The sequence below is a fragment of the Megalops cyprinoides genome, chromosome 12, assembly GCF_013368585.1.
Source record: "Megalops cyprinoides isolate fMegCyp1 chromosome 12, fMegCyp1.pri, whole genome shotgun sequence".
Classification (NCBI taxonomy): Eukaryota; Metazoa; Chordata; class Actinopteri; order Elopiformes; family Megalopidae; genus Megalops; species Megalops cyprinoides.
In genome coordinates, this window is record NC_050594.1 from 27,746,853 (window position 1) to 27,759,078 (window position 12,226).

General features: G+C 45.3%; 1 protein-coding gene across 1 annotated transcript; it reads left to right on the forward strand.

Annotated features, from left to right (window-relative positions):
• The first annotated feature begins 609 nt into the window (after positions 1-609).
• LOC118786501 (chromogranin-A-like) lies at positions 610-11,413 on the forward strand. The gene is made up of 8 exons (XM_036541576.1): positions 610-866; positions 1,525-1,574; positions 3,755-3,848; positions 4,959-5,027; positions 5,436-5,537; positions 7,497-7,841; positions 9,319-9,731; positions 10,818-11,413. The coding sequence occupies exons 1-8, from the start codon at positions 821-823 to the stop codon at positions 10,899-10,901; spliced, it is 1,203 nt and encodes a 400-aa protein (XP_036397469.1). The 5' UTR covers positions 610-820; the 3' UTR covers positions 10,902-11,413.
• Positions 11,414-12,226: the final 813 nt, after the last annotated feature.

Here is a 12,226-nt window from a genome sequence, read left to right on the forward strand (position 1 = left end):
GAACGTTTTGATGTGCATTATCAAATTTCCTATTTGCGATGAGTCGAATATCTCTCGAAGCAAACGACAAAAATGGTGAACGTTCACTGTTTAGAAAAGCAAATCAAAGGTCCAGATAAAATAACTTATATTTGAATTCATTAATTAAAACAGACATGGTCGTCATGAATTTGCTTAATGGAGTAAACGTTATGAACACACTGGAGAACTAAAATATCACAAGTTTAGTAACTTTCTCATTTCATTGCCTCTTTTTGCTGTAGTACGAAACTTTCTCAATAGCTTTGGTGATTCAAAGAAATTTTGAAACTTTAAAAATTTCATCCTATGAAACTGAAAAGGAATTATAATACAAAACTGCCCGATCATCGGTTTTATCTTCGAGAAAAAAAATGCACGTCAAACACTTCGGGACTTCAACTGGAAATGAAAAAAAACTGAGTTAATGGAACATATATTGGCTACTTATTTATGATCATTAATCCAAGTGGTAGGTAGTTTAGTTACGAAAAAGACACACAGGTACTCGAAGGGGAATAACAGAACCTTTTGTTGCAATGATGTCATTTCCTTCTCGGTGGGCACCCATATAAAGTCGGTGGTGCTGCAATAAGTGCTTCACGAGACATCAGTCGAGCAAGAGTGCTCTGCAGCAGATGTGGAAGAACCCGTTACCCACATAACAACCAAGACAGCATACATGCACAACTGAATTAATGATTCCTTTCATGCACGACAGAGGGAAATAGGGACACAGTATCATTGACTTTTTCCTTCTTCAGAATAGATTCGGATCAGTGGGTGCTGCTCGTCCGCAAAAATGATAACAAGAGGATGCTATATTTTGACACTATTGGTGAGCAACGGTAAGGCAAAATAAAATCGTACTTACATTTCATGTTATAACAGCTTTTTAAAGATACAATTGTTTAATGGTGATAGGATGTATCGCGGGGAACACCGGTCCCCCTTTTTGCAAATCTGTCCTTTTAATTCAGAACCAAGGACAGCGGTACTTTGATAGACCCGGGGCACGAGCGCATGGTACGCCTCATCTGAATGTGCCAAACGCACTGTTACTACTGAGGTCCGTGTTTTTGTGTATTGGTGACTTCACTTTAATTTGAATTCCACTGATAGCAATACAATTTCAATAGCCGTGGCGTGCGCATAGTAAGTTAAAATCTAACTTATTTTCATAATCAGCTGTTATAATTATGAACTCAAGGTCATAACTGTTGGTTACCTTTTGCGAATGAATTTGTGCCTACCTACCACGAACTTAAATCAAGTTACATAAAAACGCCACATATTTTAGTCGTTTATTCGACAGTAATTATTGTAAATTATGGCAAATGAAGTCTGTAGAGTGGGCTATTATTAGAAGTACATTCAAAACATAATTTTAAAAACATTTAATTTCATTCAAACAAAACCGAATTTAGACATTGAACTTTTTTTAATCCGTTAAAAAAAATCGGTTGATGAAGGTTTAATACTCAGAAAATGTGCTTCCCTCCGCAGTGCTTTCACTCCCAGTACCTTCAGATCAAGCGGAGAAAGATGACATTAAGGTGAGATACTGCCAAATGAGATACTGTTCAACGTATATTATTTACTGAGGTTTGGAATCCTTTCTAGAGCAGTTGTTTAGTTGATTAGTTGCCAAATTCATTGTGAGAGAATATAGTAGTTTCTATTCTTCCAAACTGTTCTTGGATCATTTCTGGCACAACCATAAACTTCACGGGAGCGCATGCTATCATTATGGTGATGATGGTAACGATAATGACTGTTATTATTATTTATATATATTTTTTTACTCATAAATTGTTATCAATATTTGGGAAAGAGAAAAGATTGTAAAGGGAAAGTGGTTTAAAAAAACACACACATTAAGCATCGTGTTCATGCCCGCATTTGCAGAGTTGTTGTTATGGGTACCATTTTCACAAATCTAAATTCTAAATTCAGATGTATGTAAGTTACATGTGGCAGGTACAGTAGCAACCAGCTACCTCAAAAGTAATACAAATACTTACAATAAACTGTATGTATACAGCGCCATTCATAGTGCTGTCCATTCAAACATCTCAAAGCATTTTCTTACAAAGAACTAACTGATGCAGCAGCAGCACAGTGAAGCATTCATCTGTTATAAGAAATATTCTTAGACTTGCAAAGTGAACCAATCAGTGTGGTGAACAACACATGGGAACTGTTATAGTAGTGGATTCAGCCCAATATGGAATGGCTGGGTTGGTCAATTATGAGGCAGCTATCAAAAACTGAGGTCTTTAATCCAAATCTGAGGGAAAAAAATGAAACAGATCCCCTGGAAACTGAGGAACAGATGGTAGGAGCACACGATACATGGAGTTATTCCCCTCAGAGAAGATGAATGATACTGGTACACTGCAGGTGACTGGGATTCAAATGTAGGCAACACAATAGGTGACTTTTGGGCTACATAGTGATTAAGGTGTCTAGAGATTATGCTGTCTTGTCAAAATGGACCCATTCTTGGCATGGTGTGAGAGAGTCTAAGTCCATTGTCAACACAGGTAATTGTTCCAAACCCCCAAAGTTATTGGAATCGGCATAGATTCAAAGCACACAGGGAGTTGGCAGTAATTAGATCACTGAAGACAGTGGCAAACTGTCTAAACTGCAAATCAAGTCATACGGAGTCCCTTCAGTTCAACACTTCATTGCCGACAAAGACAGCCAAACAGCTGAGAGGTAACAATGTAGGATTTGAATGACACAGCAGTGGGTTGAAAAGGGGACCCATCTGTATTGTTCCTGAGCATACTGTAATGGATGTCATCCCTTATTGTATGAAACTTGAGTCAGAATGCATTTTAGCAGGCAATTTGAGCCATATTAAATTCCTCATAGGTGGAAAAATTCAATATGACTTCACGAAAAATCGATAGCTTGGAACGCGTCTCTTACATGGTTATATTTGGAATGGGAGAACCGCGACCTTCGACAGTGACATATCAGAGAATGATGCTGTTTTGCAGTGGAGTAGCGTGTGATTATCTGCCTTTGAAAGTGAAATGAAAGAGAAGCACATTTTAGTTTGTCACTGAGTGACAGTGCAGTGAGAATCAGGGGGTACTTTGTGTCTTCCAAAGCCAGCTCTCACAAAGGAGTCCTTAATCAACTCAGTATAATGCAGTGTGTCATGCATCTTTAGGAAGAATGCCAGGATATGAGTTTGAACAAAAGGCCCAGGCTCAAGGTACCAGAAATCCACCTAAAATGCTCTCTCAGCCTCAGAGCATGAAAGCCTATAGAAGATCAATGAATCAATGAAAGTGTCTACACTGTGCAGCCCGTTCTTTACAGAGAATGTGCCATGTTACGGTTAACAACAAGCCAAAAAACACAGGAGTCCAAAAATGACCATCATTCCTTTCACCTCATTAATAATAAAAACAAACTGTACACAGTTTAGGCGGAAGTTCAGAACAGGAAGTGTGAAGAATGCATCTTGGCCTCTATTTTTTAAATAAACTCCCTCCCTTGCCTTTCTGAAATTCATGTGTTTTGATGGTTGCATCTCTCAAAAGGTCACTGTTTCATCAAAGAGCTCAGCCAGCTTTGCCAAAAAGCTCCTGCTCTTTTGCACAGGACACTGGTTTGCAAGGTGCTATCATAGCTGAGTGAACTATCACCATGATTATGTGCCTCACCCCACCATGTTGGTTCCTCCCACCTTTGACCTTGACATCTGTGCCCACAGGTGATGAAATGCATTGTGGAGGTGATCGCTGACACCCTGTCCAAGCCCTATCCTGTTGCCATCAGCCAGGAGTGCCAGGATGCTCTCACAGGAGGTAGGTGCTGTTCATTCCCAGTGAGTAAGATGCTACAGAAGGCCCCCAGTCTTTTCACATTGGCTCCATTCCAGACTACTTCTTCAGTCGCAGTCTACAGGCCCTTGGTTAGGAAGGCTTACATTTTCCAGGTTTCATCTCTGATGACAAAGCACTGAGAAAGCAAGCAACTTAGGCAACTACAGTCATAACATAGAGAACTTGTGATGGAAGAGTAAGGCTTTATCAGCCACAGAATGGGTGGAGCTATCATTTGCCAGGAACCACTTATTTGAACTAAAAAAGTATTTTGCAGTGGGGAGATAAAAGATTTTTGATTGGTTCATACAAGTCAGTGAATCATGGCACAAGTTAGCTCAACCCAATATAGGATACGTAAAGTCACACCTTCCTATTACTGCTTGTCTGTGTCTGTACTGAGAGGACAAATGTTTTCTGAGATGCCATAAAGTTAACTCTGAAACAATCGATGCCCTGTGTGCAAGAGTGGCTAAAGGAGTGTTTAGGTAAAGCAGCTCCGCTAACACCAATCAATGATGTGCCCTACCCTCAATGCTACTCACGACAATAAAAATCAATGCATTCCGACCTAGGTATTGTTACTGAGACTCAGCAAGCTGCCGGGGATTGAAGACCTGCGATAAAAAAAAACAGGAAACGACAAGGGAGATGGAGGCCGAGGCAGAGAGGAGCGTGCCAGGGTATCGCTCCTCTGAGGGTGGGGGGAGGGGGGGAGAGGGAGCTCCGGTGCACAGAGCACTGCGTCTTCACAACCTCCGGGTCAGCAGAGAGAGGAAAAAATTCTCTGCACTGCCATAATTCAGCCTTCACTGGAAAGCTGGCCCGAACCTGCTGATTAATTACCCCACCGCGCCGGAGCCAGAGGAGCCTCGCGCTAAACTGTAGGGGCAGCGAACTCGGGGAGGGAAAAGAGTGCTGAGCTGCTGGGCTCGCCGGTGCCGCATGAATGAGAGCTGATGAGTATTGAGTGTTCTCCTGGCAAAGCGTGCGTTGCTGAGACGAGGAAACATTTTTTGCTTTGTGTCGTTATTTAGCCGTGCGTTTGTAAATGGACTTGCAATTATGTGTGTGTGTGATTATGTTTGGCAGATGAACGGATTGTCTCAATCCTGCGCCACCAAAATCTCCTCAAAGAGCTGCAGGAGATTGCAGCCCAAGGTGAGGTCTTGCCCTTTAAACCCTCCCGCCAGTGTCTGTGTATGTGTTAACGTTCAGATTTAATAGAGGTTTCATATGCCATTCTGGGTATCAAACATCAATACCAAAGGGGTCAGCTGAAGTCAAGCTTCACATTGAATTTGATCCACATTTAGAATCCATAAAAATGAAATGATACTGTAGCCACAGCACTGATGATAATGAGAAGTAGCAAGTGAAGCGAAGTATCATTTAAAGCTTACTCATTCTGTACATTTTTGGAAGCGAGTGTGTGCAGGTCACTAGGGTTTATATGTCTGTGTATAAACTTGCGCTGTCTGCTGTCATGTGTATTTGTGCATGTGTTTGTGAGCATGCCGTCATGTTGGGCTGCTATAATCAGTAAAAACACCCCCGTTTACCTATCAGGCATCAGTGAGAGAGCCCACCAGCCACCACAGAAGAAGAGTGAAGAGGTGGCCGATCAGGTGGCCGACCTTGGGGGTCATCCAGGCGTGGAGGACACAGCAGGTGAGCAGTGGGGCGAGTCGTATTACCCTCCTGTCAGAACACCCCGCGCTGCCTCAGCACAGCTGTGACCACACTTCCCCAAAGCTGCCCATCAGAGACGCTCCCCACAGCTCAAAGAGGGATGAGCCCTGTGCCCCGGCAATAGCATACATTGAGAAATACAGCCACCTTAAACTCAGGCTTAATGGTTCACGTAGCATCAATCAGCACTTTTCAGACTGGGATCAACATCGTAATCTGACTCGGTGCTTTAAAGTTTGGGGTTAACTCTCTGGGTGGAGCGAGTGTGATCTCAGAGATGGCTCTGCAGCATGGTGTTTGTGTGGATGCCAGAAACCCTGCTGCCGTTTGTGATCCTACCCCGAGCCCGCATCCTGCGTCCATCTGGTGCCCTAGCTGTCACGAGACACAGGGACGCTCGATAAGAACGGATAAAATTAGATTCAGAGCGATGAAGTCGAATTTGAGAGCATCAACTCGAAGGAAAAGAGAGAGAGCAAGGAAAAGGAAGGAGATGAAGCTTTGATTCATGTTGGGGGGGGGGGGGGGGGTGTTTCCCCCCTAGTGTTCCCAGGCACGCTCGTTCCCCGTGTCAGTGTGGATTAATACGCCGGGCCGTGTCATGTGACAGGAGGCGCAGAGGGGCAAGGGCCGGGGCTGAGCGGAGAGCACTTCCTGTGACGGACAGAATCAGGGCACTCAGTGCGTTCCCGCTGTGGGCATCTCTCCTAATGAGTCTGCCTCGCGGAACAGGCTCCGCGGCCTCCTGGCACATCACCACGGAGAGAGCAAGTTCAGGCACGGCCCAGCCTCGCTGGGCAAACAGGGCCCAGCCAGGGAGTCCACTGCAATTTTTCCTCCAGAGATGGTGGCTGTTTGTCAGAGGGAGAGACAAAGCTGCACATGCATGAATTTCCTATATAAAAATATATATAGAGAGAAAATATTGCAGGGAATGTAATTTTTAGCTCAATCAATACGTTAAAAATACACACATTATAGCCATTTTAGTTTATTGCAATGTATTTTTGCTCTGCATTAATATATTTTAAAAGTATTTGTAATGTATTCTTGGACTAAACAACATATTTCTCAGTATATTACAATACTTCTCATTTTCATTTGGGTTGGTCCACAAAGGCAGGATGAATACAGCTAGAGCATCAAAGCAGGCTCATTTTAAACAAAGAAAGAAAGTGTCTGTTTCCCGCTGAAATGTTTACTCACACATCAGGACCAGGCAGAGCTGGTTTTAGTCACTCTCACATTCGGAGTGCCGTGGCTGCCGCAGTTTGAGCGCAGCGCAGGGCTGTGTCCGCCTTCCCAGAGGGCCCGTCAGCTGTCCCCCTCCTTGGCGGCGTTGACGTGACCCGTTTCCTCCTGTTCCGCTGCTTGCCTGTTTGATGGCAGCCCTCCCTGGCCTCGCTGTCCCCACCCAGATGGAAACTCATTGCCCAGGGGAACAGGATGGCTGCAAATGCATTCTCACTCCCTAAAGATCGCCCTCTGAGAGGGAGGGAAATGCGCTCATGATCACACCTGCTGTTGCTGGACAGATGCCTTCTGTAATTTCGACAATAAAGCAGACATTATGCTACTAATAGCCATTACATTTTCAGAATATCAGAGCTGGAACGCAGGTGAAAAAAAGTGTTATAAGCTCAGTTGAAAGTCCTCCTTTTCTTGCCCCAGCAAAGATAGTAGATTTAATCACCAGTAATGTCCAGGCACCCTACCCTCCCTCCAAACCACATGTAATGTGATACACAAACTGAGCATGAACCAGCAGAGATAATAAACTGATATATTCTTAGGTACCTCTCTCCCGAGGCCAGTGGATTTATGACTTGAGGACTGTATTGCAGTGTGCTGGAGGTGGAGAAAGGATTGACTCGGGAACTCCCAGTGCCCCAGAGCTCCCATTCTCTCCATCAATCTCTCCGTTCCTCTCCCCCACAGACGGGCCCATGCTGAGAGAGGGGGCTGCAGAGAGGAGGGACACTGCGGAGGAGGACAACGAGGTGGAGGAGGAGAGTCAGGAGAAGGATGGGGAGTCACGGGAGAGTAACGAGATTGGGGGCGCCAGCAAACGGGGGAAGAAGGAGAGTGAGGAGGAAGAGAAAGAGAACCATGGGAATCACATTGCTGACTCCCTGAGCCAAGATGACGAAGAAGAGAAGAAGGCTTCACCAGAGGAGGAGGAGGAAGAGGAGGAGAAGAGTTCCATCTCCAGGGAAGATGAGGGAAAGCAGAATGAGGGGAATGAAACAGAAGAGGACAGCGCACAAGCAAAAGAGAAGACGAGTGAGAGTTTAAACTATTCTTCTAATCCTACCTTCCAAGCAAAATGTTACATTTTATGTGGTGTGGAAGCTAAGGTGTTTCCCACTATAACTACACTGGCAAACTGGAGGCTGAGTGTACCACTATTGTACTATTGGGCTACATTTACATTTATTTAGCAGATGCTTTTATCCAAAAGTGACATACAAAAGTGCATACAATAAGTAAAGTGACAGTACGGGGACAGGATGTGTACAGTTCCACAATGAGATGGTAGTTCTCAGCTGAGAGCAAAGTTTGTTTGAGGACACAGTACTAGCTAATTTATACAGCTACAGGGTATAGGGCAACTAACAAGATCCAACTTCAAAACAGCACAATGAGTGCCAAAGTAAAGGTGGTAACAAGAAAACAAAAAAAACACAAAAAGCACACAGCAATTTATAACAGCACTGATCCAGATGAGGAGCTGAAAGATGACAGCAGACAGGAGTTGGGAAGTGCGAGGTTAAGGGGGGGGGGGAGGGGTATTGTGTGATAGGTCAGGCCAGGTAGAGTCTGAAGAGATGTGTCTTCAGACCACGTCTGATTGGAGTGATGGAGTGATGGAGCTGTCCGTAGCGGGACAGGGAGTTCGTTCCACCACTGGGGAGCCATGTAGGAGAAACAATACATACATACAAACAAATACATCATACAACTACTGACAAACAAACAATTCATCATACAACTACTCAGTCACAGACAGGTAGACAGACACACCATACATAGCATCCAACACCCCAATCTTATAAGCTGCCCTGTTTCACAATAGGTAGCTTATAAAGACCCCTTTGTTGTTACCCCAAAGAGGTCTGGCCCCCATCTCTCCCAGCCAATTAGCATTCTTACAGTGTTGTATGCAGTAGGGCTCGTGCATGGTGCACCTTACTGCAGATAATAGACAGTGGAACAGCTTACCACCAACCTGTTTAATGTCTCCAAGCTAGAAGGCAAGAGAACAGTCTCCCTCCATCCTCCTGTCAGTCCCTCACTGCTGCTGTCACCTACATAGCAGGGCAGAGAAAGAGACATCATGTGACAAAGTTTGAACATCATAAATATACCTCACTGATTTTATAATGGATAATAATATGATGCCTGAGCAGACACTGAAAGACCACAGAGGTAGATGCCACATATTTTGAGATGAACATCCTTTCATGGAGTTTTGTCATGTGTGAGTCAAAGGTGTAGACTGGGTAGTGGCTCTTTGCTATTGTGCATGTGAGAGTTGTAGGAACACACAGGGATGCCTCCCAGGGAGTTTGCGTAGAGTATGATGCAGCTGTGGCCACTCAGTTCATAGCAAGAACTGCAGGTCCCATGGGCTGCCAGTGATACTCTCTGCCAGTTGGCGAATGAGGATTTTTTGTAAAGCAGCAGAGTCCTGCTGACGTCAGTATTCAGAAAAGACAAATGAAAAGGAACAAACTGCATTTCCACTGCCTCTCTGCAGGTGGCGAGAGTGAGCCAGTGACGGGCTCTCCGGACGTCGAGTCAGAGGAGAAGGAGAGTGAGGAAAAAGAGGAGGACATAGAGAGGGAGCCCGAGGAGAAGAGGGCCTTCGAAGGAGCAGAGGTGCAGAAAGAAGGTGAGGAGGAAGAGGAGGAGGACAAGGAGCCGTGGAGCAACACGGACGAGATGTTGCCCCAGAAATCGACCGCAGGACCCGGCTCAGACGAAGAGGAACGGTCAGTGGAGGCAGGACACCAGAGCTCCCAGATACTGCAGGATACTCCCCAGCATTCCCGGGAGGACAGCGGGGAGGGGGAGCGCAGGAGCCCAGAGGTACAGGAGCTGCACATGATGGCCCGCGAAGAGATGGAGGACAAGCGGGAGGAGGAGGGCAGTGCCATCCGAAGGGTCGAGGTGAGTGTTGGGTAGACTAAAAAGATGGGGAGTGACCTTGGGACATCTTTTTATCAGTACTACCTTGAACTGCTATATCTCAATTGACAGAACAGAACAGGCAGCTGTTCAGATTAATAAGGGAACATCTTTTCCCCATACAACATCACAGCACAGACCTTTTGAACAGTTAAACCATGAATATGGTCTTTCCTTGGCATTGACAGCTTAGACAACCCGCCAGGGACCCAGCCCCCTTGGCAGGGAGTCACACTGCCCTACCTGCAAAGGGGGGGGGGGTGTCTATGTGGGCACCGGGGATGAGCCTGCTGCTAAGACAAGGCTTCTAACACAGCTCTCTGTGAAACTAATCAACATCCCACAGCAGCACCTGCTGGATGTGTCCCTCCCCGCTGTGTGGATTAATTTCTCCAGCAGCGCTCAGCCTCCTGAGTCCGTGCACAAGCAAGGCTGAAATAAATGAAAGAAATGAATCAACAGAGCTGAGAGTGACTCAACATCAGGCTGCAGCAATGTGGAGTTAGAATACATTGGGCATTTCTGAGAGGGTAGCTGCATTCTCCTCTCAGGTCCAGGGGTGAGTCCTCTGTGGAACATTAAGAACAGCCTCCCACAGAGGCTAAGCCCCCGCGGTCAAACCCCAGCGCGTAACCAGCGAGTAGCCAGCATGCAGCCAGACTCCAGCCTGACTCCATCAGTTCGGGAGACCGCAGCGCTCTGCGTTCCCGCCCACAGCCGCGCATTAATCAAATGCTCCTCCGGTTGGAGGTGCCCTTGTTCCACTCTCAGTACTTTTACTGCCTCTCAGCTTCAATCTATCACTGGCCAGTGCCTCCTTTTGCTCTGGGGAAGCCATCAAATTGGCTCTTAATGCCAGTGGGCTCTGTCTCTCTAGCCTTGTGCTAATCACTGGGTAACAATTTTATGCAAATGCCCTTTGCTAGAGTGATGCACAAGGGCCTCAGAACTCCACAAAAGTTTCCTCTGAAAGGACGAAGTCAGAGTTAATTCACACAGAGGAGGTGAGGATCAGAATAACCTACCCCTTTCTGTGTTTCATCTCTCTCTCTCTCTCTCATTCTGCAGGACGGTGAGATCGAGCGTCTGGCCGCGATCGAGTCAGAGCTGGAGAGTGTGGCCCAGAGGCTCCATGAGCTAAGGAGAGGCTGAGCGCACAGGCTGCTCTCCCTCCTCCCTGTTTTTACAGATGTGTGTGAACAGCAGACATCTGAGTCTGACCCTTTTGGAGATCTCTGTGAAAGGGAAGCTGATTTCTGGTTCTGTCCTGAGCCATCTGCTGGCCCTCTGCACCTTTATCCCTTCTAAAATCAAAGAACTTTTCCTCCAATCTCTTTTGCCACTAGGCCTCCTTGCCCTCTCTCTGACAGCACTATAGGGAAATATCTCGCCTGCTTCTCTAATGATTTTGCACTGTGCAAACCCATATGGAGCATAATGACAATGACAGTAATACTGATTATAATACAAAAGGTTACACCGATAATTCTGATGGTAATCTGTTAGTCAGGGCTGTACATTCTGTGTGCAAGCAGCATTTATGTTTAAAGTAATGTACTCTTAGAATATTGAGTAGATTATGTCACATGACTCATGTTCTTTTAAGGCACATGCAATAACTTTAATAATTTTTAAATAGCTGGATTATTGGACTGTAATTAAATGCTGTCTGGTATTTATCTAAGAAAACCAATAAACTGGATGGTGATGTCTGAGGATCAGACTCGTCAGATTCGATAATGTCTGTTGTTTCATTAATCTTGCCGATTTATTTATTTATTTGTTTTAAATTTGGAATGCCCAATGCTTGTGCTATGCGCAGTTGTATATGCCCTGCCATTAGGACACCCATTGTCAGTCAGGGGGTGGGACTAACGCTTTCCTTCCAGAGCTGTGCTGTCTTGTGCTGCTACCTGGACTGACCAGGAGGGGGCACAATTTAGCTATGAGACAAGCCCCTGGTTGCCCTACCCTCCCCTATATCCTGGCGGAATGAATGAGTTTGTTTTGTCACTATGGGCTCTCAGTAATTGTTGGCTAATGACACGGCTGGGATTGACCCAGACTGTGATGCGCAACCAGTTGAGCCCCTGGAGAGACCCCAGTCTTTGCTACTTTTACCCCCTAAATGACTTTTAATACCTGGCCGTGTATGACAAACTAAATAGCCATGCCAAACTGGGTGACACAAAAAATGACCCATTTGTCCCAAGCCAGGTATGAATAATGTTGCATGTCAGGCAAACACTACAGCCCAATGGCGAAGATCATTTATCGGTCCAATCATAAATGCAACTACTGGAAACAACATGATATTTTTTGCTTACTGTATGAACTGCTGTGATGAACTGTGGCCAGACCAGCTTACCTTACAACAATACATCACTGTTACTGTAACGACAGATAATGAGTCATGTACCATTTTTATAACCCTATCTCCTAGCATGTGACTCTCACTCATTTAAAGTGGGAGTTTT

Excerpts from the sequence above, each read along its gene's own strand:
- LOC118786501 (XM_036541576.1), top strand. The coding sequence starts at position 821 with ATGATAACAAGAGGATGCTATATTTTGACACTATTGGTGAGCAACG. Across the intron at positions 1,575-3,754 it reads CGGAGAAAGATGACATTAAG|GTGATGAAATGCATTGTGGA; the intron begins GTGAGATACTGC and ends CTGTGCCCACAG. Across the intron at positions 5,028-5,435 it reads GCAGGAGATTGCAGCCCAAG|GCATCAGTGAGAGAGCCCAC; the intron begins GTGAGGTCTTGC and ends TTTACCTATCAG.